Raw genomic sequence first — 27,438 nt, 5'->3', positions numbered from 1 at the left:
GTTTGTTCTGCTGGTAGCTCCGGCATGGCCTCACAGGTTTTGGTATGCGGATCTTGTCCGGATGGCCTCTTGCCAACCGTGGACTCTTCCGTTAAGACCAGACCTTCTGTCTCAAGGTCCTTTTTTCCATCAGGATCTGAAATCCTTAAATTTAAAGGTATGGAGATTGAACGCTTGATTCTTGGTCAAAGAGGTTTCTCTGACTCTGTGATTAATACTATGTTTCAGGCTCGTAAATCTGTATCCAGAGAGATATATTATAGAGTCTGGAAGACTTATATTTCTTGGTGTCTTTCTCATCATTTTTCTTGGCATTCTTTTAGAATACCGAGAATATTACAGTTTCTTCAGGATGGTTTAGATAAGGGTTTGTCCGCAAGTTCCTTGAAAGGACAAATCTCTGCTCTTTCTGTTCTTTTTCATAGAAAGATTGCTATTCTTCCTGATATTCATTGTTTTGTACAAGCTTTGGTTCGTATAAAGCCTGTCATTAAGTCAATTTCTCCTCCTTGGAGTTTGAATTTGGTTCTGGGGGCTCTTCAAGCTCCTCCATTTGAACCTATGCATTAATTGGACATTAAATTACTTTCTTGGAAAGTTTTGTTCCTTTTGGCCATCTCTTCTGCCAGAAGAGTTTCTGAATTATCTGCTCTTTCTTGTGAGTCTCCTTTTCTGATTTTTCATCAGGATAAGGCGGTGTTGCGAACTTCTTTTGAATTTTTACCTAAGTTGTGAATTCCAACAACATTAGTAGAGACATTGTGGTTCCTTCATTATGTCCTAATCCTAAGAATTATAAGGAGAAATCGTTGCATTCTTTGGATATTGTTAGAGTTTTGAAATATTATGTTGAAGCTACTAAGTCTTTCCGAAAGACTTCTAGTTTATTTGTTATCTTTTCCGGTTCTAGAAAGGCCAGAAAACTTCTGCCATTTCTTTGGCATCTTGGTTGAAATCTTTAATTCATCTTGCCTATGTTGAGTCGGGTAAAACTCCGCCTCAGAGGATTACAGCTCATTCTACTAGGTCAGTTTCTACTTCCTGGGCGTTTAGGAATGAAGCTTCGGTTGATCAGATTTGCAAAGCGGCAACTTGGTCCTCTTTGCATACTTTTACCAAATTCTACCATTTTGATGTATTTTCTTCTTCTGAAGCAGTTTTTGCTAGAAAAGTACTTCAGGCAGCGGTTTCAGTTTGAATCTTCTGCTTATGTTTTTCATTAAACTTTATTTTGGGTGTGGATTATTTTCAGCAGGAATTGGCTGTCTTTATTTTATCCCTCCCTCTCTAGTGACTCTTGTGTGGAAAGATCCACATCTTGGGTAGTCATTATCCCATACGTCACTAGCTCATGGACTCTTGCTAATTACATGAAAGAAAACATAATTTATGTAAGAACTTACCTGATAAATTCATTTCTTTCATATTAGCAAGAGTCCATGAGGCCCGCCCTTTTTTGTGGTGGTTATGATTTTTTTGTATAAAGCACAATTATTCCAATTCCTTATTTTATATGCTTTCGCACTTTTTTCTTATCACCCCACTTCTTGGCTATTCGTTAAACTGAATTGTGGGTGTGGTGAGGGGTGTATTTATAGGCATTTTAAGGTTTGGGAAACTTTGCCCCTCCTGGTAGGAATGTATATCCCATACGTCACTAGCTCATGGACTCTTGCTAATATGAAAGAAATGAATTTATCAGGTAAGTTCTTACATAAATTATGTTTTTCTCAGGAGGCTGCTGACCAGCAGTCTCATATGCCAAGCGAATAACACATTTCTCAACCAACAAGAAAGAGAAGTAGCCGTAGCTTTCTGACCCTTACGATTCCCAGAAAAAACAACAAATCGAGGAAGACTGGCGAAAATCCTTACTCACCTGCAAATAATATTTCAAAGCACAAACTACATCCAGTTTGTGCAACAAATGTTCCATATGAGGAGGAGGATTAGGACACAAAGAAGGAACAACAATTTCTTGATTAATATTATCAGAAACAACCTTGGGAAGAAAACCTAAAGCAGTCCGTAATCATACCTTATCAGAATGAAAAATAAGGAAAGGAGACTCACGCTGCAACACAGAAAGCTCTGAAACTCTTTGAGCCGAAGAGATAGCAACCAAAAACAAAATCTTCCAGGTTAACTTAATATCCAAAGAATGCATAGGCTCAAACGGAGCCTGTTGGAGAACTCTCAAAACTAAATTAAGACTCCAAGGAGGAGACACAAACTTAAACATAGGCCGGATTCTAACCAAGGCCTGACAAAAAGACAACGTCTGGCACATCCGCCAGATGTTTGTGCAGCAAAATAGATGAAGCAGAAATTTGACCCTTCAGGGTACTTGCAGATAAACCCTTCTCCAGACCCTCCTGGAGAAAAGACAAAATCCTCGGAATCCTGACCCTACTCCAAGAGTAGCCTCTGGATTCACACCAATACAGATATTTGCACCATATCTTATAATAGATCTTTCTAGTCACAGGTTTACGCGCCTGAATCCTAGCTTCAATAACCGACTCAGAAAACCCATGCTTAGATAAAATCAAGCGTTCAATCTCGAAGCAGTCCGCTTCAGAGAAATGAGATTTAGATGAAGGAAGGGCCCCTGAAGTAGAAGGTCCTTCCTTAACAGAAGACTCCAAAGTGGAAAAGATGACATCTCCACCAGATCTGTATACCAGATCCTGCGAGGCCACGTCAATGCAATGAGAATCACTGACGCCCTCTCTTGTCTGATCCGAGCAATGACCCGAGGAAGAAGAGCAAACTGAGGAAAAAACGTATGCCAGGCTGAACTTCCAAGGAACTGCTAGAGCATCTATCAGAACAGCCTGGGGATCCCTTTATCTCAATCCATACCTCGGGAGCTTGGCATTCTCACGAGACGCCATGTGGTCCAACTCCGGTAGTCCCCATTTGAGATTAAAACTGGAAAACGCCTCCGGATGAAGTTCACACTCCCCCGGATAAAAAGGACAGAGTTCCTCCCTGATGATTGATGTAAGCCACTGACGTTATGTTGTCCTACTGAAATCTGATAAACTGGGTTGAAGCTAGCTGAGGCCAGGCCAGAAGAACATTGAAGATTGCCCTTAGCTCTAGAACATTTATGGAAAGAAACGACTCCTCCCGAGACCAAAGACCCTGAACCTTTAACGGGCCCCAGACAGCTCCCCAACCCAGCAGACTGGCATCCATGGTCACGATAACCCAGTTAGGCCTGCAAAAACAGGTTCCCTGAGAGAGAAGATCCTGAGACAACCGCCACGGAAGATAATCTCTTGCAGCCTGATCTAGAACAATCTTTGGGGACAGATCTGTATAATCCCCATTCCACTGACTGAGCATGCATAACTGCAGAGGCCTGAGATGGAACCAAGCAAACGGAATGATTTCCATGACTGAAACCATCAGACCAATAACCTCCATACACTGATCCACCGACGGCCGAGGAGAGGACTGAAGAACAAGGCATGAATTGAACATTTTTGACTTCCTTGCTTCTGTCAAAATTTTTTAATTTTTAGAGAATCTATAATGGTTCCCAAGAAAACCACCCTTGTAGCCGGAATCAAAGAACTTTGTCCTAAATTCACCTTCCAACCATGGGAGCGCAGAAAAGACAACTCCATGTGGGAGCTTGCTTGTTGAAAAGATGGCGTCTGAACTAGAATGTCGTCCAGATAAGGAGCTACTGCAACCCCCTGCAGTCTGAGCACTGCCAGTAACGCACCCAGGACCTTTGAGAACACCCTGGGAGCTGTTGCAATACCAAAAGTAAGAGCCACAAACTGAAAAGCTTGTCTAGGAAAGCAAATCTCAGAAATTTGTGATGTTGTGAATAGAAATATGCAGATATGCATCCTTCAGATCTACTATAGTCATGAATTAACCCAGAATTGACCAAATAGTTTCCATTTTGAAAGACTGAACTCTGAGAAATTTGTTTATGCTCTTGATCTAGAATAGGTCTGAAGGTTCCCTCCTTTTTGGGAACGATGAACAGATTGGAATAGAAACCCAGACCCTGCTCCAGAACAGGAACTATCACTCCCATGTCGGAAAGATCCTGCACACAGCGTAAGAACACCTCTCTCTTTATCTGGTCTACAGATAACCTGGAGAGAAGAAACCTTCCCCTGGGAGGAAAAGTCTTGAACTCTAGCTTGTATCCCTGGGACACAATGTCTACCACCCAGGGATCTGGAACATCCCAAGCCCAAACTTGAGCGAACAAAGAAAGTGTGCCCCCCACAAGATCCTCCCCGGGATCGTGGGCAGATTCTTCATGCTGACTTTGTATCAGCAACAGGCTTCTTAGATTGTTTCCCCTTGCTCCAGAACTGATTAGGCCTCCAAGAGGGCTTGGACTGATCCTGTTTGGAAGAGGAGGAGGAAGGTTTACCAGAGAAGTTACGAAAGGAACGAAAATTACTCTTGATGACTGTTTATTTCTCTTATCCTGAGGGAGAGAATGTCCCTTCCCTCCCGTAATATCCAAAATAATCTCAGCCAAACCTGGTCTTACCCTTGTAAGGAATGGACAAAATCTTAGATTTGGATGATACATCTGCAGACCAGGACTTTAACCATAAGGCCCTGCACGCCAGAACAGCAAAGCCAGAAATCTTTGCTCCCAACTTGATAACCTGTAAAGAAGCATCCACAATAAAATAATTGGCCAATTTTAAAGCCTTAATTCTATCCTGAATCTCCTCAAGAGGAGTATCCTGCTGAATAGAATCAGACAACGCATCAAACCAATATGCAGCCACACTGGTAACCGTAGCAAACACCCAGCAGGCTGGCATTGGAACCCCTGGTGAACATAGATGCTTTTAAACAAAGCCACCAACTTCTGATCCATGGGGTCCTTAAAAACACAACTATCCTCAATAGGAATAGTGGTTCTCTTAGCCAAGGTAGAAATAGCTCCCTCCACCTTGGGAACCGTCTGCCATGATTCCTTAATAGAATCCCCAATAGGAAACATCTTCCTAAAAATTGGAGGAGAAAAAGGAACTCCAGGCTTCTCCCATTCCCGTGTAATAATCTCTGAAACACGATCTGGAACTGGAAAAACTTCCGCCATGGAAGTAACATCAAAAAATTTAAGTTTACTAGCCTTCATGGGAGTAACTATGATCGTCGAATCAGTCATCCAAAGTAGCCAAAACCTCCCTGAGTAACAAATGGAGGTGCTCCAACTTAAACTTGAAAGAAACAACCTCAGAAACAGCAGACAGAATTACACTATCGGAGTCTGAAATTTCACCCTCAGACCCTACAGAAGTATCTTCTTCCTCAGACCTATAGTAAGAAACATTTGACATAACTGCAACAGAGTCAGAAACCCTATACTTCCTTTTGCGCTTCCCCTGAAACACAGGAAAAGCAGACAAAGCCTCAGATACAGCAGAGGATATGTAAGTAGCCATATCCTGCAAAGAAAAACCAAACTGAGACGAAACGCAGGGCATGGGATGATTGAGGAGAAAGCTGAGGTATCACTTGAACAGGAGACTCCTGAACAATATTCTCCTTAGAAAATGAAGTTTCTGTATCAAAAAGCCTATCCCTGTAATGTAATGTTCTCTCAATACATGAGGAACAAAAATTAATAGGTGGCTCCACATTTGCATCTAAGCATAAAGTGCAAGTAACAGCTTGCAAGTCCTCTTGGTCCATCTTACCAAAAATCAAAATAAATACATTTTTGCAAGAAAAAAGCTGCAGAAAAAAATGCCAAAAATAAAATGTTACTGTCCCTTTAAAGAACGTTAACAATAAGAGCCCAATGATAACTTGCCCAGAGCCCCTATTAGACACCTCTACACTTCAACAAGCCTTGCTGAGGTGCCTAAACTAACCTCCTACCGACCGGAGATATTCTGACTCCCAAACGATCCGGACTTCACTTCTCACAATGACCGTTCCAACGTAGCACCAGAGCAGCAGCGGAACAAAGAATCAAAGATCGAAGAAACACTGAGAGAAAAGAGCGCGCAACACTTGCAGTAAACAAACTCCGCCCATCGTGGGCGTCTACAGCACCTCCCGGCCGGCATGACGGTACAAGCCACAAAACTGCCGCCGGGAGAAAAGAAACTGCAAACCCGAAGTCTCAATGCAGTACACAGCCGTTCCAAAGTAAATACAGCATACGTTGAAGAGTCACAACAAGGAGTGAAAAGTTAACACTCCCATAAAACAGTCATCCAAATCCTCTACAGTGCCCCACAATACTGCCATAAAAATTAAAAAACCTGCACACAAGCAGGAATAAAAAATTAACCCAATAAGTGCCAAACTTTCTGACCCTCAGAAAATTAAAACGGCAATTACCTCCATCACAAGCTGCCTGGCAGCAGGGCAGCTAACAATGTTTGAAAGGCATCACTCCTTACATGGACCTGTGGGAAACAAAAAAAACTGAGTAAACCTACACTTGGGAGGCGCAGAGGGGATTATACCCCCCAAGTTCCCAATGCTTAAAAGCCACCACTGCTCTACTGAAGAGACTGACATGGACTACTGCTACACCCCAAGAAAACAAAACAGACCTGCTCTGCTTAAAAAATAACACTCTTGAAGAATCAGACACCTAACTTTACCCCTCCTTGCAACTGATACAAGCAAAGAGAATAACTGGGGGTTGTGGGTAAGGGAGTGGTATTTAACAGCTTTGCTGTGGTGCTCTTTGCCTCCTCCTGCTGGTCAGGATATTCTGTGTACTCAGTGTCATTAGAAAAGAAAGTATATTAATATAACTGTTGGTTATGCAAAACTTGGGAATGGGTAATAAAGGGATTATCTTTTAAAACAATACAAATTGTAGACTGTCCCTTTAGCATTACTCATGAGCCAACAATATGCAAATTGAAAGAAAATGTTTACAGTGCAAATTAAAAATTCACATTTTGCAGCCTTATTACCTTTTCTGCTCAACAATATTCTCCAGAGGTCTCCGCCTATGTTTGTCACCACTAAACACTGCATATTGTGCACCATCTGTACTACCAAGACATTGCAGGTGTGCAAGTAACTGCATTACTGGAATTTAAAAAGTATAATTGGAATAATTGATTTTCTTCACCAGGAATTTTTTTTTTAAGATATTTAAAGCTTTGAAGTGTAATCCCTTTTCCTGTTGCGCCTTGAAATACAATGTTCCATACTGTAAAAACATAATTGGTCATTGTATATATTTTATTAGTTTGCTCTGCGGAGGACAACCTGGTGCATTTATGCTATTTGTAGCAATATACAGTACATGGGCCGTCTCATAATCTTAACTCGATATATGTAACTCTCATAAGTAAAAAGAATACAATTTCACTCTTGATTTACTGCATCACAGTTTGTGTTTAAAAGTTTGTTTCTGAGGAATAATCATTGTGGCTCGTTCTGGTGGATTATCCTGCACTCCTAGAATGGAATTCTAAAATCTTCTTTTTTTCCCCTTTTTTTTCCCCTGTGTGTCTCATGGGGACTAAAGCAGTGCACCAGGGTCCAAAGCGTCAAAAATGAGTAGATCAATGTAGAAACCATGCAAAATAGAAGTAAACACAAAATCTGAAGATTTTTTTTTTTTTTATCTCTTAAAGGGATGCTAAACCCAATTTTTTTTCTTTCATGTTTCAGATAGAGCATGAGATTTTAAGTACCTTTCGAATTTACACCTATTATCAATTTTTCTTTGTTCTCATGCTATCTTGATTTGAAAATGCAGTACTGTAAGCTTTAGAGCCGGACCATTTTTTGTTCAGCACCTGGGTAGCACTTGCTGATTTGTGGCTAAATGTAGCAAACCAATCAGCAAAAGCTACCCAGGTGCTGAACTAAAAATGGTCCGGCTCCTAATCTTTCATTACTGCTTTTTCAAATCAAGATAACATGAGAACAAAGAAAAATTGATAATATGAGTAAATTAGAAAGTTGCTTAAAATAGCATGCTCTATCTGAATCACGAAAGAAAACATTTGGGGTTAGTATCCCTTTAAAGGGTCCTAAAACACAAACATTTTCTTTTGTGATTTAGGCAGAGCATACAATTTTTAAATGTTTCCAATTTACTTCTGTTATCAAATCTACTTTTTTCATGGTATTTTGGTGGAGATACCTAGATAGGTAGTGTGCACATGTCTTCAGCACTACATGGCAGGAAATAATGCTGCCATCTAGTGCTCTTGCAAATGAATAATAATCTTTCAAAACTGTTGCCATTATAGTGCTACAGACAGACACACTCACACTCCTGAGCTTACCTCCATGCTTTTCAACAAGGGATACCTAGAGTATGAAGAAAATGTGTTAATAGAAATAAATTGGAAAGTTGTTAAAAATCGCATGCTGTATCTCAGTGTTTCCCAACATTAGTCATCAGGACCCTTAACAGGCCAGATATTCATTAAATCTTAACCAGAGCACAGGGGAAACAATCAGCTGATGGGTGAGCTGATTTCACCTGCACTCTAGGTAAGAAATAATCAGTTCACCCATCAGCTGATTGTTGCACCTGTGCTCTAGTTAAGATATAATCAGCTCACCCATAAGCTGATTCACCTGTGCTCTAGTTAAGATATAATCTGCTCCCCCATTAGCTGTTTCACCTGTGCTCTAGGTAAGATATAATCAGCTCACCCATCAGCTTATTCACCTGTGCTCTAGGTAAGATATAATTCGCTCACCCATCAGCTGATTGTTTCACCTATGTTCTAGTTAAGATATAATCCACTCACCATCAGCTGATTCACCTGTGCTCTAGGTAAGATATATTCAGCTCACCATCAGCTGATTCACTTGTGCTCTAGGTAAAATATAATCCGCTCACCCATTAGCTGATTCACCTGTGCTCTAGGTAAGATATAATCCGCTCATCACCCATCAGCTGATTTCCCCTGTGCTCACATAAGCTGATTTTACCTGCGCTTTAGGTAAAATATAATCAGCTCACCCATTAGCTGATTGTTTCACCTGTGTTCTAGTTAAGATATAATCAGCTCACCCATCAGTTGATTCACCTGTGCTCTAGGTGATATAATCGGCTCACCCATCAGTTGATTCACCTGTGCTCTAGTTAAGATATAATCCGCTCACCGCTTTGACCATTTAGTAAAGAAGGCTACGATTTTGTGCTCTGAGTTCAGGTCTGTGGCGAGTTGCTCTACCCGGTATTGTTTTTTGAGATAGTTAAAATCAATGTTGTTCCATCTATAGGCTTTATCCGGTGTATAATATGTCTGATATAAAAGCTTTGTGTGAGATTCTCTCCAAGTTTCAGCTATAGTGGTGTCACAAAGTAGCGCAAGGGATCTCATATGTGTTTCCTTGTCTATATTCATAGCAGAGCATGCAATTTTAAGCAACTTTCTAATTTTCTCCTATTATCAATTTTTCTTTGTTCTCTTGGTATCTTTATTTAAAAAAACTGGAAAGTAAGTCTAGGAGCCGGCCCATTTTTGGTTCAGCACCTGGGTAGCGTTTGCTGATTGGATGGCTACATTTAGACACTAATCAGCAAGCGCTATCCAGGTTCTGAACCAAAAATGGGCTGGTTTCTAAGCTTATATTCCAGCTTTTTAAAATAAAGATATCAAGCGAACAAAGAAAAATTGATAATAGGAGTAAATTAGAGGATGCAATTTTAAGAAATTTTCTATCTGAATCATAAAAGTTTAATTTTGACTAGCCTATCCCTTTAAGATATAATCAGCTCTCCCATTAGATGATTTTCACCTGTGCTGAAGTTAAGATATAATAAGCTCTCGCATCAGCTGATTGTTTAACCTGTGCTCTAGTTCAGATATAATCAGCTCACCCATTAGCTGGTTGTTTCACCTGTGCTCTAGGTAAGATATAATCGGCTCTTTCAGATGATTCACCCTTGCTCTAGGTAAGATATAATCGGTTCACTCATCAGCTGATTCACCCTTGCTCTAGGTAAGATATAATCGGTTCACTCATCAGCTGATTCACCCGTGCTCTAGGTAAGATATAATCAGCTCACCCATTAGCTGGTTGTTTCACCTGTGCTCTAGGAAAGATATGATCGGTTCACTCATCAGCTGAATCACCTGTGCTCTAGGTAAGATATAATCAACTCTCCCATCAGCTGATTGTTTCACCTGTGCTCTAGTTAAGCTATAATCAGCTCTCCCATCAGCTGATTGTTTCACCTGTGCTCTAGGTAAGATATAATTAACTCTCCCATCAGCTGATTGTTTCACCTGTGCTCTAGGTAAGATATAATCAACTCTCCCATCAGCTGATTGTTTCACCTGTGCTCTAGGTAAGATATAATCAACTCTCCCATCAGCTGATTGTTTCACCTGTGCTCTAGGTAAGATATAATCGGCTCACCCATCAGCTGATTCACCTGTGCTCTAGTTAAGCTATAATCAGCTCTCCCATAAGCTGATTGTTTCACCTGTGCTCTAGGTAAGATATAATCCACCCTCCCATCAGCTGATTGTTTCACCTGTGCTCTAGGTAAGATATAATCGGCTCACCCATCAGCTGATTCACCTGTGCTCTAGTTAAGCTATAATCAGCTCTCCCAATAGCTGATTGTTTCACCTGTGCTCTAGTTAAGATATAATAAATATCTGGCCTGGTAAGGGTCCTGAGGTCTGGGTTTGGAAAGCACTACTCTAACAGAATGAACAAAGAAAACTTTTGGGTTTAATGTCTCTTTTAAATATGTCTTCTGCATTTCCAGGTCCAAGTGATTCAAGGGAAGGAGCCACCGTGTTTCTTGCAGTGTTTTCAGGGTGGAATGATTGTGCATGCAGGAAGGAGAGAAGAGGAAGAGGAAAATGTACAGAGTATGTATTCATGTAGTTCTATTGACTGAGACAGCACAGTTCTGTACTTGTATTGTTATGGCTATCTTTATAATTATTATTTTCTTCATTTCTTATCCTTTGTTAAAAGGCAGGACAGTTAGCTCAGGAGTGTGAACATGTCTGCAGTACTATATGGCAGGAGTTTTGCAACAATGTTATACATTAGCAAGGGCACTAGATGGCAGCACTATTTCCTGTCATGTAGTGCTTCGACATGTGCATGCTACCTACCTAGGTATCTCTTCAACAAAGAATAACAAGAGAACAAAACATATTTGTTAATAGAAGCTTATTGGAAATGCTTTTAAAATTCTATTCTGTATCTGAATCATGAAAGAAAAAAAATTGCCTTTCATGTCCCTTTAAATCTTATCACATTGTTGTTGCTTTCTAAACAGTTTAATATTGTTCCATATATAAATAGTAGTGTACATTTGGTTTTTGTTTGTGCAGATGACTGGAGGTTATACTGTGTTCGGGGGGAAGTTCCTGCGGAAGGTAATCTGGTAGAGGTAGCGTGCCACTGCAGCAGCCTTCGATCTAGGACATCGATGATCCTATTAAATGTAAATAAAGCCCTGATCTATCTTTGGCACGGCTGCAAAGCACAAAGCCACACAAAGGAAGTAGCAAGGACCACAGCCAACAAAATCAAAGAGGAGTAAGTACATCCTGCAGTGCAAAATGGCACATTTCATCAGCTTCCTGTTTAGCTTTACAGCTGTAAATACTGTAAGCAACATTAGTAGGGAATCTCCTTTGTGGTTTGAATTTAGCTTGATTATTATAAGCTAACATAATTGTGGATGGCTATTAATATATAATTTAATTATGGTACATCTTAGATGTGTGTTGTGTATATAAAGCCACAAAGGGGGGCTAACTCAATATTAAAGGGACATTAAGCACTAAACAAATGCTAGATAAAATGATGCATTCAAAGAAAAGATTAGGTTGAGAATAACATGTAGATGCATTTTTTAAAGTTTCATCAGCTGTTTAAAACTTTAAACTCATGATTAAATAGATCTCCTATTGTGTTGCAGCACGTGGCTTTATGGATGTTTAAAATGATTGTAAACTTTAATCACTGCCCAGTATATAAAATTATTTCTAAAAACAGGGGCACTTTAATTTATTTAAATGTTTAGACGCTTAATTTTTTAAATATTTACCATTCAGTGATGGTAAACATTGTGCCATTCCTCCGCCCGCATCGCATACTTTATTTAGCAGATCGATAACAAATCTGACTTCATCCAATCATTGTGTTCCCCATTTGGTGCCCAGCTCGTGGGGCGGGCGGAGGAACGGTGCAATGTTTACCATCACTCAATGGTAAATATTTTAAAAATTAAGCATCTTTTAAAATTTTAATGAATTAAAGTGTTTCAGTTTTTAAGATTAATTTGATATACTCGGCAGCAATTGATTGAGGTTTACAATCACTTTAAAGGAGACCTTAAGCTGCTCTACAGTGTTTAATTTACTTTTTTATTTTTACTAAATATTATTTTGCTTATATAGATGTCCTTTAGAAGCAGGATTGCACAGCAGCAGTAAAGTAAATATACATGAATGTGAAGAGGGGTCAGAACCACTAGGATTCTGGGAAGCACTTGGGAGACGAGACCGTAAAGCCTATGATTGCATGTTGCAAGGTAAAGATCTTAAATATTGTATATACTTTTGTTTCACTTGTGTTATTTTTTTTTATAAAATAAATTACTGCAGTACATCCATTTTTTCCCCTAAGATATGGAGAGTCCACAACATCATTGCAATTACTAGTGGGAATATCACTCCTTGCCAGCAGGAGGAGGCAGAGCACCACAGAAAAGCTGTTAAGTGTCACTCCCCTACCCATAATCCCCAGTCATTCTTTGCCTCTGTCAATGGAGGAGGTGAAGTTTGGTGTCTGAAGAAATGAATTCATTTTTTTGGGTACTTTTCCCTGCAAGCAAGGATTTAGGTATAACTGAATCCACGTCAGTCTCTTCCAGAGGGTAATGGTGGCTTTTAAGAAGTTAGGAAACAAAGTAAGGACCTCACACGTTTTGCTGCCCTAGTTATAGAGAGCCAGAGTTGGTTACTCTGTTCTTTCTTTTTCTACAGGTCTCTGGGAGGAGTATGTGTCCTCTCACACCTAGTAAGCTGTTGTCCTGCCTGACAGCTAGATTGCAGGTAAGTGCCTCTTTGTATTCTAGGTATGGAGACTTGCACTTAAGAAGATTAAGCTGCATTTTTAATGTGGGACATGTAAATATCCTTTGTAAGGATACTTTCAGGCAGGGTGCAGGCACGGTTTGCGATAACAAAGGGAGAATAAGGGGTTAATGCTTTTTATTTGGAAATAAAGCATATCCTTTATTATTGTGGCTAATGTACATTTAATTCATCATGGCCATGTCTCTCAGGAGGAATAGGAGACACGGTCAACCCTAAAGAAGTATTGAATATTGTGGGTGGTTTTCAAGAGACTCCGTTAGAGGATAAACTGTCAGTCTTAGACGCGTGCTTTTAATTCAGCTGCAAATTTCTTGAAATAAGTCGGATAAGTAATGTTCTTCCGCATTATTTAAGCAGAGCAGCGTTGTCACGGTCAGACATCTCCTCTGCTCATTCCATTCCGGGGGAAAGCTCGGATCAGCTGGACAGTCTTCTGACTCATCATTATCATCAGTGTAAAGTGACTTTGAAAGTGATTGTTGTTTACGGTGGTCAGGTAAGACACCTCGGTTAGGATTAAGTGGGGGGCAGACTTTCCCTGTTTTGTCAAGCGTGGATACGCGATGTCCCAGATCCTTGGGCAGTTCCAGGGGCAGATTCCACCTCTCAAGATTATCTACAGATCAGGTAAAAAGAGAGGCATTTTTGAAGTGCGTTTAGGACCTTTTCTCCCTAGGAGTGATTGTTCTAAGGAAACAGGGTCTAGGTTTTTACTCAAATCTGTTTGTGGTTCCCCAAAAAAAGAGGGAACTTTTCGACCCATTTTAGATCTGAAGTGTCTCAAGGTTTTTAGGGTACCGTCCTTCAAAATGGAAACCATTCGTTCCATTCTTCCTTTGGTCCAAGAGGGTCAGTTCATGATGATCATAGACCTGAAGGATGTGTATCTTCATGTTCCCATCCACAGGGATCATCACAAGTTCCTGAAATTCGCCTTTCTAGACAAACACTTTCAGTTTTTGGCTCTTCCGTTTGGCCTTGCCACAGCTCCCAGAATTTTCTCAAAGGTTCTGGGGTCTCTCTTGGCAGTGATCAGGTCTCGGGGAATTGCAGTGGCGCCCTATCTGGACAACATATTGGTTCAGGCACCATCTTTTCAACAAGCAAACTCTCATACAGAGATCTTGTTGTCTTTTCTACGTTCCCACGCAGAAGCGAAACTATAGCAGTTGCAGAGGTCGCAATTGCGACTGGGCCCCCAAGGGTGGGGGCCCAGCTTAAATTTTTTATTTTAAATAAAAAAACGTTTTCCTGCCACTGAAATCATGTGTGTGTGACATGATGCTTCACTAGTGCCTCTGACTACAGTGGTTAGTCTCTGTTTTACCCATTGGTGTTTGTGTGTGTGTATGTTTGTGGAACCAGCAAATTACAGACCTTGTTACTACAGCATGGGGGGGGGGGGGTAAACAGTGTCACTATACAGTACCACTATATACAGTATGGGGGTGCTGGACTATGCCACAGACTACTGTGGTCACTTTATAAAGTACTGGGGTGGGTAGGGTCAGGCCAGCCATCTCACTGGCAGATTACAGACTGTCACTGACTCACTATATACAGTACTGGTGGGTTAAACAGTGTCACTATATATAGTAATAGGGGGTCAGACCATCTCAGACTGTGGGCATAGGGTACCTCCTTTTGCAGACATGTAATCTGATTCACATTTTTTTTCTGTGTTAAATGTTAAAAAATAAATAAAAAAAATATGTATCAAATTCACTTTTTTGGTGGGGGGATGGGGTGGGGGGCCCTTCTTAGATTCTTGCACCTGGGCCCTGTGATTTCTAGTTACGCCTCTGTTCCCACGGATGGAAAGTGAATCTGGAGAAGAGTTTCCTTGTTCCAGCTACAAGGGTGGTTTTATTAGAAACCATAATAGATTCCCTTTCTTTGAATTTTTTTCTGACAGAGGTCAGAAAATCCAAGATTCTTTCCTTTTGCCTTTCCAGTCTACTGTTTGGCCGTCAGTAGCTCAATGTATGGAGGTAATTGGTCTGATGGTCGCTTCCATGGATATCATTCCCTTTGCTCAATTCCATTTGAGAGCTCCGCAGTTATGCATGCTCAGACAATGCAACTGAGACCATTCCGATCTGTCTCAGGATAGATCTAGACCAGTCGACAAGAGACGCTCTCCTGTGGTGGTTTGCTCAGAAGCATTTGTCTCAGGGCACATGCTTCCGGAGACCTTCCTGGGTGATAGTGACCACGGATGCCAGCCGCTAGGCTGGGGAGCAGTCTGGGACTCGTTAAAGGCTCAGGACTCGGGAGGAGTCTGCTCTTCCAATAAACATCTTGAAGTTGAGAGCGATTTACAATGCTCTGATGGCTTGGCCTCCATTGTCCTTAGCCCGGTTTATCAGGTTCCAGTCAGACATCACCTCAGTGGCTTACATTAACCACCAGGGAGGAACTCTTGAGTTCCTTAGCCATGAAGGAAGTGGCTCACATTATTCAGTGGGTGGAAGCTCACAATTGTTGTCTATCTGCCATCTACATTCCAGGAGTGGACAACTGGGAAGCGGATTTCCTGAGCAGACAGACATTTTATCCCGGGGAGTGGGCTCTCCATTCGGATGTGTTCTACAGGTTAACCCTCAAGTGGGGGATGCCGGAGTTTGATCTGATGGCATCTCTGCAGAATGCCAAGCTTCCAAGGTACTGCTCAAGGTCAAGAGATCCGCAGACCGCTCTGATAGATGCTCTGTCGGTTCGCTCTGATAGATGCTCTGTCGGTTCTGAAGCTGTCTGCTTGGAGATTGAATGCTTAGTTCTGAGTCGGTCATTGAGACCATGCTACAGGCTCGCAAGCCTGTTAATCGTAGAATTTACCATAAGGTAGGGCGTAAATGCCTTTTATTGGTGTGAATCCAAAGGCTACTCCTGGAGTAGGGTCAGGATTCCTAGGATTTTGTCTTTTCTCCACGAAGGTCTGGAGAAAGGGTTGTCAGTCAGTTCTCTGTAAGGTCAGATTTCTGCTTTATCTATTCTTTTACATAAGCGTCTGGCAGATGTGCCAAATGTTCAATCTTTTTGTCAGGCCCTGGTCAGAATCAGGCCTGTGTTTAAACCTGTTGCTACTCCTTGGAGCCTTAACCTTGTTCTTAAAGTTTTGCAGCAGGCTCCGTTTGAACAAATGCATTCTTTAGATATTAAGTTGTTATCTTGGAAGGCTTTGTTTCTTATTGCTATCTCTTTTGCTCGGAGAGTTTCGGAACTCTCGGCCTTGCAGTGTGATTTGCCTTACCTTATCTTTCATGCAGATAAGGTGGTTCTTCGTACTAAATTGGATTTTCTTCTGAAAGTGCTTTTAGATTGAAATATTAATCAGGAAATTGTTCCTTCTCTGTCCCAATCCTCCTCCTCATAAGGAACGTCTGTTGCACAACTTGGATGTTATGCATGCTCTAAAATTCTACCTACGGACTAAGAATTTTCACCAGTATTCTGCCCTGTTTGTTTGTTTCTAAGGAAAGCGCAAGGGTCAGAAGGCTACCTCTACTTCTCTTTCCCTTTGCTTGAGAAGTATAATTCGTTTTTCTTATGAGACTGCTAGTCAGCAGCCTCCTGAGAGAATTACAGCTCATTCCACTAGGGCTGTCTCCTCTTCTTGGGCTTTCAAAAATGAAGCTTCTGTGGAACAGATTTGCCAGTCTGCAACTTGGTCCTCTCTGCATACTTTTTAAAATTTTACAGATTTTATACTGTTGCCTCAGCTGAGGCCTCTTTTGGAAGAAAGGTTCTTCAAGCGGTGGTGCCTTCTGTTTAGGTCTACCTGTCCTGTTCTCCCTCCCTATTCATTCCGTGTTCTCTAGCTTGGGTATTGGTTCCCACTAGTAATTGATGATCCTGTGGACTCTCCATAACTTAGGAAAGAAAACAAAATTTATGCTTACTTGATACATTTCTTTCTTTCCGATATTGAGAGTCCACAACCCCACCCTTAATTAAGACAGTTATTTTTTACTAAACTTCAGGCACCTCTACACCTTTGTGGTGTTCCTTTTTCCATTTCCCTTCAGTCGAATAACTGGGGATTATGGGTAGGGGAGTGACACTTAACAACTTTGCTGTGGTGCTCTTTGCCTCCTCCTGCTGGCAAGGAGTGATTTTCCCACTAGTAATTGGAATGACGTCGTGGACTCTCCATATCCAGAAAGAAAGAAATTTATCAGGTGAACATAAATTTTGTTTTTTCATATTATTGCTGTTGAATTTGTAAATATGGCTTGTTTCATATAAAAATTACAAAAAAATTTTGAGAAACAATTCAATTAAGTTTGCCTACTAAAAATTATTTTATAAATAAAGATAATGTGATTTGAATTAATAAAGGGAAAAAAAATGTTGAGTACAGGGCTTTTATTTGTCATCAGTCCTACCATGATTGCAAATCCTACATCTCTCAGTGGATATTATAGATGTGTAATATGATTGCAAAATGTGGCAATGCTAATTTTAAAATGTTTTAGATGTAAATAGGTGGTAGATCAGTAATTAAGGGATGGCTTACAGTAAATCATTGAAAGTTTGTTTTGTTTTTTAATATATAAATTATTGGCTTTTCTTTTCGTTTTTTTACTACAGATCCTGGCAAATTTAGTTTTACGCCACGGTTGTTTAATTTGAGCAGCTCATCGGGAGAGTTCACAGCTTCAGAATTCATGTATCCTTCCAGAGATCCGAATGTGGTGAACTCCATGCCTTTTCTACAGGAGGATCTCTATACAGCGTCACAACCAGGTGCCTAGCACATCTCTTTTCAAAACCGTGCACTTTCACTTCTGTATCAAAAGTAATACCAGAACTATTAAAGGGCCATAATATTCTAAAAATGACCTGATAATTGGTTTCAGCATGTCATTTTAAGACTACCGACCCTACGCTAGTAAGCTCTGCAAAGGGGTTAAGCTCACAGTAGAAGTGCCACTCGGGATGCACTGCTGGTCCCAACAGGAGTTCATCAGACAGTAGTGTAATTAGCCTTACAATTACACGCTCTAAAGAATTAGACCAGGCAACTATTATAGCCTAATATTTAGCATTTTGTATTAAGAAGGCATGATGATAGTCACTGACTCTAGACTGATAAAAAAAAATGTTTTATCCTGGTTGCTCTGTAAGCAGTTTTTCTTGATCAAGAGGCTATAACAGAGCAATGAGTCCTGTGCACGCAGAGGTGACACTCACATGACATTTCTTATTTTTAACTCTTTAATTGCCAGCACTACTTAAAGTGAAGGTAAATCTAAGTGAATAAAAAAGCTAGGATTTACCATCACTAAAAATAAAGTCTACGCCTCCAGTCACATCGCTCTTCATCATTGAGGTGACACCTTTTAACCAATAACTGTGCTTGTCAACTGACATCCTAGGATGACTATTGGTTTAGAGGTGGAAACGGCACCTCGTTGGAGAACAGTGCTGTGCCGTGGGCAGCCAGAGGCACTGAGTTAGCGATATACTTGCAGCACAAATAGGGTAAGTTTAACATAGATTTGTTTTTTTAGAAAATTATGACTGACACTGTTTATTTTTAGTGATGGTAAATCCTAGCGTATTTTTATATGCTTGGATTTATCATCACTTTAACCTATCCGCGACACTTTAGGTGGTAAGTTGCAATCCTCTTGCACCGATTGGGTGCGCACAAGCAGGGGGAAGCACAATCAGCGAATTGTGCTGTGTTTACTGAGCAGACAAGGTTCAAGACCGCCAACCTTTGACAAATTGAGTGCTCTAACATTGGGTGAACTGTACAATAAAGTGTAAACAGAAGTCCATATTGTTATTAAAATTTTAATAAGGTTGTAAAACGTGTGTGTTTTTATAAACTCTTGGGGGTAAAAGGGGATTAACCTCTTGGGTATAGTTATGTGCATCTGCTCAAATAAATGCACATTTATTCACTATTACTTTCGTGATCACCTGGCTATTAAAACCTTTAGTTGGACTTTATTTTAAAGGGTTGCATTTAGTATTTAAAATAAAGGGTATTGGGGGTCTCTAGGGCTTTTTGGTGGGGTTTTATATGTGCATTGTGATCCCCTCATTAAAAAAGTGTTTTACTTTTACTGTGCGCACTATATACCCCCAAGTTATCCATTTGAAAGAGCAGATGTTTTCCTTTCAAATGGTGGGTCTTGGTGGTTTCTAGGGCTTAAGGGAGCTAGAGGGGTTTGAATACTTACACCCCCATCCAGTTTCCTTAAGCTCTTTGAACCACTTCCTGGTCTACAGGTAGATGACGTTACTCCCCAACCATGTGTGGTGACTTCACCAGCATTACTAGATACCCCAGAAGATGCAGAAACCTCGGCCACCTTGTACAGGCCTTTAACTGTAGAGGAGGGCCATTATCTCTGAAATATTGCCTCTCCCCCTTCTCTCCCCTCGGGTCACGGCACGTGGTTGTCATTTGCATATTGAGCGGATGACAAACCTGGATAGCACTTGCTGATTGGTGACTAAATTACTTAAATTTTGAATAGAAGCATTTTGGCAATATACTTCTATTTGTAAAAATGCATATAGTAAATGCTATTACTGTTCATATCTAAATATGCTTCATGTAATAACCTTTTTATCAGTATGTCAGAGAACTGGCAGTGACTTTTATCATATCCGCATAATCAGCCGCAATGTAATAAAAATCACTAACTTTCTGAGCGGATATACTGTATAAAAATGCTGGTACATGAAGCATATCTAGAAGTGCTTTACGTGCATGTGAACAGTAAAAGCATTTGTGCCAGTACAAGCACATAGAATTATTTTAAATGGAACCTAAATTTTGCAATGCTGAACATGTCCTTTTTAATTTTACCTTTTGATTAATAAATACATAGTTATGTCACAAACTTAAAGGATAGTTCTTTATAATTAGGACAATTGTTGCATTTTTATAATCAAGTACAATGATGGTTTAGTTCTATAATGTCAGAAAAGCAGTCTTGTAAGCTTAAGTTAAACCTTTACAGTAAGCGCATGTTAGATTTATTTTGTCCCTAGTTGATATGCTGAAAGCTTTTTTCCCTTTAATTGGTAGCTCTGTTCCTTGTTGACAACCATCACGAGGTATACCTTTGGCAAGGTTGGTGGCCTGCAGAAAATATAATTACTGGATCCGCTCGGATTCGATGGGATGCTGATAGAAAGAGCGCTATGGAGACTGTGCTGCAGTATTGTAAAGGTATTTTTTTCCTGAATGTGTATACTTATTATATATCTATATCATAATACACATGGCTAAATCTTTAGCATTTGTTTTTTGTAAATTAAACTGTAGTTCATAGTTAAAATGCTCTTTTAGATTAAATGTATAAAATAATACTTTTTAAATAATTTAAAAAAAAAAACTCTCCTTTTGGTTTAAACCGGCAATGTGAACATTTTATTGATGGGTGAATATTTCATCACATTCATTTGCAACCAATCCTATTCTCTGCATTAGTTGAAATTTAAAATTTGAAGGTTTGCTGAGCATTTGTTTCAAAAATGTTAATTTATTTCATCAGATGGTGAAAGTCCACAAGTTATTGTGTGTGGGAATTATCCTCCTGACCACTAGGAAAAGAGTTTCCACATATGACTCGTGGTCTCTCACCATCATGAAAAAAAAAATAATTTATCAGGTAAGCATACATTTTTTTTTTTTGAGTAATACATTTAGCATGTGAAAAATAATCAGAATAGCAAAGCTGATTCTCATAGGGTTTTACATAATGAGTCCACATTCAATTTTAAAGACCATTACAGTAGAATTGCAAGAGATTAAGGTCACACTATTACTTCTGTCTTTTTTTGTTGCATTCTTTATAATTTGTTTGCAGCAAAGTAGAGGAATTCTGGGTAGATTTACAGAGAATAATTACTGTCCAACTGGTTGTTAATTTCAAGTTAAACAGATCCAAGTTAAGGCTAGTTTAAAAAATAAATAAAAAAGTTTAATTGAGAATCAAGAATGTGTTTGGGAATCGCAACATATTTATAGGAGGTCACAGAGCTCAAATAGTTTTTATTTCTGTAACTTGTGGTTGTAGTACAAAAAAGTAAAACACAAACTGATCTTCTGGTTCACACATACCAAAAATGACTTGCTTTCATGACAAAAAGTGAAAACCTCATACAGCATTCCACCCTTAGCTTGGGATTTTGGAAAATAGCAGGAATGAGAATGGAAATTTATGCCATTTCTAAATAAATTTTTCTTAAGTTTTTTTTGTAAAAAAAAAAAAAAAGCCTTCTCTTGCACCACCCATACTAGGTCTGTGCGATTAATCGCAATTTATTTTTCTTGCGATTTCAAATCTCAAGAGTGTGCGTTTTTTTTTTTTTTTAAAAAAACAAAAACAAAATCCTGCTAATGATCTTCAATGTGTTGCAGTGTGACATGCCTTTTCTTTCCCAAAATGGTTTCTTAATGTGTTTTTAACTTTTTTAATAGTTTTTACTTTATTTTATTAATATTAAAATAATATTGCTTTTTGAGACCTAAGGCCTGTGCGACACCCCGATCGTCAGTTATAGGGATCCGAGTAAGGGGTTTCCTCCTCGGACGCAGAGAGCATCTGCTGTAAACCAGAATCTGCAGTCCATTAGCCAGACTGTCAAGCGAGCAGACAAAAGCACACGGCTGCCGCTTCCCTACCTACGTTAACTTGAGTGATCCCAGCCCTTCTCAGGCTGGGTAAGGATCCGATCCCGGGTGAGAAGGGATTAGTTGTCCTTTGGGTGCGTGGGAAAGCAGGATGGGTAGGGATCGGTCATTTTAACAAACTTTCACGGCCCAGCAAGGTGGCTGCTCTCTCATAATCATCTATAGGTGTCTGTGAAAACAAGCTCTGTTGCCCTTCTACCCCTTTCCTTTCTCTCCCACTCCTGCCCGGGAATCCGACCCTGGGACCATCCAGCTTGCCAGGCAGCCGATCCCCTGGGATTAGCAAGGTATCCTGCCCAGCAAGAGCAGTCGGGACACTAGCAGAGTATTTTGTCACAGTTGTTAGGATCTCTGTCTCCTTCGCCATAACTTGTTTGGCTTTCCTATATTGAGGGGTCTGGGAGTATTTGCCAATGTAACCCTCAGCCTGGCACTGTGATTGTTCTGTTACTAATGTAATGCACTTGTTTGTATTGCCACACAGCCATGATGACTCACCATGTTTTAAAGCACTTTATTAAACAACTTGAGTAGTTTTATAATTATGTAGCGTTTTAGATGTCAAATTCAGTGAACTAGAAATATTTCAGATATTTATTACTATTTTAACCATTAAAAAAAATAAAAAAAAAATACTGATAGTGTTTTCTTTATCATTGAAAGCAGGACTTTTTACAGAGGAAAAAAAAAAAAAATATATATATATATATATATATATGAAACCTGGAAGGGGACTGCAGTCCGACCGGACTGGGTACACATCCCATGACCCTGCAACTTGCACAGCATTGTGCATGGGTGCACAATATAACTCTCAGGAGGCTACACTGTCCCCAGAGTCACAGGCAGTTAACCCCAGACAGGTCCAAGACCCATAGGGAAAATTACAAAACAAATGAATACAGTACACATAGGAAGTCCAGCACTCACAAGCTCACAGCTAAGATTTATGATGCCATTGTCCTATCCTGTGTCCTTTTGAAGTTTTATGACATTGGTAGCCTTTGATCCTTCTGTACAGGCCTTGGGGTCTCTTGGAAACTAGTTTATTCAAAAGGGTTAAGCTTTCCTTACAATAGCAAAATGTGATTTCTTTCATGTAATTAGCAAGAGTCCATGAGCTAGTGACGTATGGGATATACATTCCTACCAGGAGGGGCAAAGTTTCCCAAACCTCAAAATGCCTATAAATACACCCCTCACCACACCCACAATTCAGTTTTACAAACTTTGCCTCCGATGGAGGTGGTGAAGTAAGTTTGTGCTAGATTCTACGTTGATATGCGCTCCGCAGCAAGTTGGAGCCCGGTTTTCCTCTCAGCGTGCAGTGAATGTCAGAGGGATGTGAGGAGAGTATTGCCTATTTGAATGCAGTGATCTCCTTCTACGGGGTCTATTTCATAGGTTCTCTGTTATCGGTCGTAGAGATTCATCTCTTACCTCCCTTTTCAGATTGACGATATACTCTTATATATACCATTACCTCTGCTGATTCTCGTTTCAGTACTGGTTTGGCTATCTGCTATATGTAGATGAGTGTCCTGGGGTAAGTAAGTCTTATTTTCTGTGACACTCCAAGCTATGGTTGGGCACTTTGTGTATAAAGTTCTAAATATATGTATTCAAACATTTATTTGCCTTGACTCAGAATGTTCAACTTTCCTTATTTTCAGACAGTCAGTTTCATATTTGGGATAATGCATTTTGATTTAACCATTTTTTCTTACCTTCAAAAATTTGACTCTTCCCTGTGGGCTGTTAGGCTCGCGGGGGCTGAAAATACTTCATTTTATTGCGTCATTCTTGGCGCGGACTTTTTTGGTGCAAAAATTCTATTTCCGTTTCCGGCGTCATACGTGTCGCCGGAAGTTGCGTCATTTTTTGACGTTATTTCGCGCCAAAAATGTCGGCGTTCCGGATGTGGCGTCATTTTTGGCGCCAAAAAGCATTTAGGCGCCAAATAATGTGGGCGTCTTATTTGGCGCGAAAAAATATGGGCGTCGCTTTTGTCTCCACATTATTTAAGTCTCATTTTTTATTGCTTCTGGTTGCTAGAAGCTTGTTCTTTGGCATTTTTTCCCATTCCTGAAACTGTCATTTAAGGAATTTGATCAATTTTGCTTTATATATATGTTGTTTTTTCTCTTACATATTGCAAGATGTCTCACGTTGCATCTGAGTCAGAAGATACTACAGGAAAATCGCTGTCAAGTGCTGAATCTACCAAAGCTAAGTGTATCTGCTGTAAACTTTTGGTAGCTATTTCTCCAGCTGTTGTTTGTATTGATTGTCATGACAAACTTGTTAAAGCAGATAATATTTCCTTTAGTAAAGTACCATTGCCTGTTGCAGTTCCCTCAACATCTAAGGTGCAGAATGTTCCTGATAATATAAGAGATTTTGTTTCTGAATCCATAAAGAAGGCTATGTCTGTTATTTCTCCTTCTAGTAAACGTAAAAAATCTTTTAAAACTTCTCTCCCTACAGATGAATTTTTAAATGAACATCATCATTCTGATTCTGATGACTCCTCTGGTTCAGAGGATTCTGTCTCTGAGGTTGATGCTGATAAATCTTCATATTTATTTAAAATGGAATTTATTCGTTCTTTACTTAAAGAAGTTCTAATTGCTTTAGAAATAGAGGATTCTGGTCCTCTTGATACTAATTCTAAACGTTTGGATAAGGTATTTAAAGCTCCTGTGGTTATTCCAGAAGTTTTTCCTGTTCCTAATGCTATTTCTGCAGTAATTTCCAAAGAATGGGATAAATTGGATAATTCATTTACTCCTTCTAAACGTTTTAAGCATTTATATCCTGTGCCGTCTGATAGATTAGAATTTTGGGACAAAATCCCTAAAGTTGATGGGGCTATTTCTACCCTTGCTAAACGTACTACTATTCCTACGTCAGATGGTACTTCGTTTAAGGATCCTCTAGATGGGAAAATTGAGTCCTTTCTAAGAAAAGCTTATCTGTGTTCAGGTAATCTTCTTAGACCTGCTATATCTTTGGCTGATGTTGCTGCAGCTTCAACTTTTTGGTTGGAAACTTTAGCGCAACAAGTAACACATCGTGATTCTCATGACATTATTATTCTTCTTCAGCATGCTAATAATTTTATCTGTGATGCCATTTTTGATATTATCAGAGTTGATGTCAGGTTTATGTCTCTAGCTATTTTAGCTAGAAGAGCTTTATGGCTTAAAACTTGGAATGCTGATATGGCTTCTAAATCAACTTTACTTTCTATTTCTTTCCAGGGTAACAAATTATTTGGTTCTCAGTTGGATTCCATCATTTCAACTGTTACTGGTGGGAAAGGAACTTTTTTACCACAGGATAAAAAATCTAAAGGTAAAAGCAGGGCTAATAATCGTTTTCGTTCCTTTCGTTTCAACAAAGAACAAAAGCCTGATCCTTCATCCTCAGGAACAGTTTCAGTTTGGAAACCATCTCCAGTCTGGAATAAATCCAAGCCAGCTAGAAAGGCAAAGCCTGCTTCTAAGTCCACATGAAGGTGCGGCCCTCATTCCAGCTCAGCTGGTAGGGGGCAGGTTACGTTTTTTCAAGGAAATTTGGATCAATTCTGTTCACAATCTTTGGATTCAGAACATTGTTTCAGAAGGGTACAGAATTGGTTTCAAGATGAGACCTCCTGCAAAGAGATTTTTTCTTTCCCGTGTCCCAGTAAATCCAGTAAAAGCTCAAGCATTTCTGAAATGTGTTTCAGATCTAGAGTTGACTGGAGTAATTATGCCAGTTCCAGTTCAGGAACAGGGGATGGGGTTTTATTCAAATCTCTTCATTGTACCAAAGAAGGAGAATTCCTTCAGACCAGTTCTGGATCTAAAAATATTGAATCGTTATGTAAGGATACCAACGTTCAAAATGGTAACTGTAAGGACTATCTTGCCTTTTGTTCAGCAAGGGAATTATATGTCCACAATAGATTTACAGGATGCATATCTGCATATTCCGATTCATCCAGATCATTATCAGTTCCTGAGATTCTCTTTTCTGGACAAGCATTACCAGTTTGTGGCTCTGCCGTTTGGCCTAGCTACAGCTCCAAGAATTTTTACAAAGGTTCTCGGTGCCCTTCTGTCTGTAATCAGAGAACAGGGTATTGTGGTATTTCCTTATTTGGACGATATCTTGGTACTTGCTCAGTCTTTACATTTAGCAGAATCTCATACGAATCGACTTGTGTTGTTTCTTCAAGATCATGGTTGGAGGATCAATTTACCAAAAAGTTCTTTGATTCCTCAGACAAGGGTAACCTTTCTGGGTTTCCAGATGGATTCAGTGTCCATGACTCTGTCTTTAACAGACAAGAGACGTCTAAAATTGATTGCAGCTTGTCGAAACCTTCAGTCACAATCATTCCCTTCGGTAGCCTTATGCATGGAAATTCTAGGTCTTATGACTGCTGCATCGGACGCGATCCCCTTTGCTCGTTTTCACATGCGACCTCTTCAGCTCTGTATGCTGAAGCAATGGTGCAAGGATTACACGAAGATATCTCAAACAATATCTTTAAAACCGATTGTTCGACACTCTCTAACATGGTGGACAGATCACCATCGTTTAATTCAGGGGGCTTCTTTTGTGCTTCCGACCTGGACTGTAATTTCAACAGATGCAAGTCTCACGGGTTGGGGAGCTGTGTGGGGATCTCTGACGGCACAGGGAGTTTGGGAATCTCAGGAGGTGAGATTACCTATCAATATCTTGGAACTCCGTGCAATTTTCAGAGCTCTTCAGTTTTGGCCTCTTCTGAAGAGAGAATCGTTCATTTGTTTTCAGACAGACAATGTCACAACTGTGGCATACATCAATCATCAAGGAGGGACTCACAGTCCTCTGGCTATGAAAGAAGTATCTTGAATTTTGGTTTGGGCGGAATCCAGCTCCTGTCTAATCTCTGCGGTTCATATCCCAGGTGTAGACAATTGGGAAGCGGATTATCTCAGTCGCCAAACGTTGCATCCGGGCGAATGGTCTCTTCACCCAGAGGTATTTCTTCAGATTGTTCAAATGTGGGAACTTCCAGAAATAGATCTGATGGCTTCTCATCTAAACAAGAAACTTCCCAGGTATCTGTCCAGATCCCGGGATCCTCAGGCGGAGGCAGTGGATGCATTATCACTTCCTTGGAAGTATCATCCTGCCTATATCTTTCCGCCTCTAGTTCTTCTTCCAAGAGTAATCTCCAAGATTCTGAAGGAATGCTCGTTTGTTCTGCTGGTAGCTCCGGCATGGCCTCACAGGTTTTGGTATGCAGATCTTGTCCGGATGGCCTCTTGCCAACCGTGGACTCTTCCGTTAAGACCAGACCTTCTGTCACAAGGTCCTTTTTTCCATCAGGATCTGAAATCCTTAAATTTAAAGGTATGGAGATTGAACGCTTGATTCTTGGTCAAAGAGGTTTCTCTGACTCTGTGATTAATACTATGTTACAGGCTCGTAAATCTGTATCTCGAGAGATATATTATAGAGTCTGGAAGACTTATATTTCTTGGTGTCTTTCTCATCATTTTTCTTGGCATTCTTTTAGAATACCGAGAATTTTACAGTTTCTTCAGGATGGTTTAGATAAGGGTTTGTCCGCAAGTTCTTTGAAAGGACAAATCTCTGCTCTTTCTGTTCTTTTTCACAGAAAGATTGCTATTCTTCCTGATATTCATT

At 40.0% G+C, this 27,438-nt stretch overlaps 1 protein-coding gene across 15 annotated transcripts in view; it reads left to right on the top strand.

The window, feature by feature from the left end:
* Positions 1–27,438, top strand: part of SVIL (supervillin) — a 766,609-nt gene that overhangs the window by 727,357 nt on the left and 11,814 nt on the right. For all 15 annotated transcript variants that reach the window (XM_053713887.1, XM_053713886.1, XM_053713892.1 and 12 more), the window contains 5 exons: positions 10,727–10,832; positions 11,307–11,514; positions 12,381–12,514; positions 17,676–17,831; positions 20,137–20,280. In XM_053713887.1, coding sequence (XP_053569862.1) covers positions 10,727–10,832; positions 11,307–11,514; positions 12,381–12,514; positions 17,676–17,831; positions 20,137–20,280 — 748 coding nt within the window. The remainder of the gene's footprint in view (positions 1–10,726; positions 10,833–11,306; positions 11,515–12,380; positions 12,515–17,675; positions 17,832–20,136; positions 20,281–27,438) is intronic.

The sequence above is a fragment of the Bombina bombina genome, chromosome 5 (genome assembly GCF_027579735.1).
Source record: "Bombina bombina isolate aBomBom1 chromosome 5, aBomBom1.pri, whole genome shotgun sequence".
NCBI lineage: Eukaryota > Metazoa > Chordata > Amphibia > Anura > Bombinatoridae > Bombina > Bombina bombina.
Note: the sequence above shows the minus strand (reverse complement) of the source record. Positions and strands in the feature narration are given on the sequence as shown.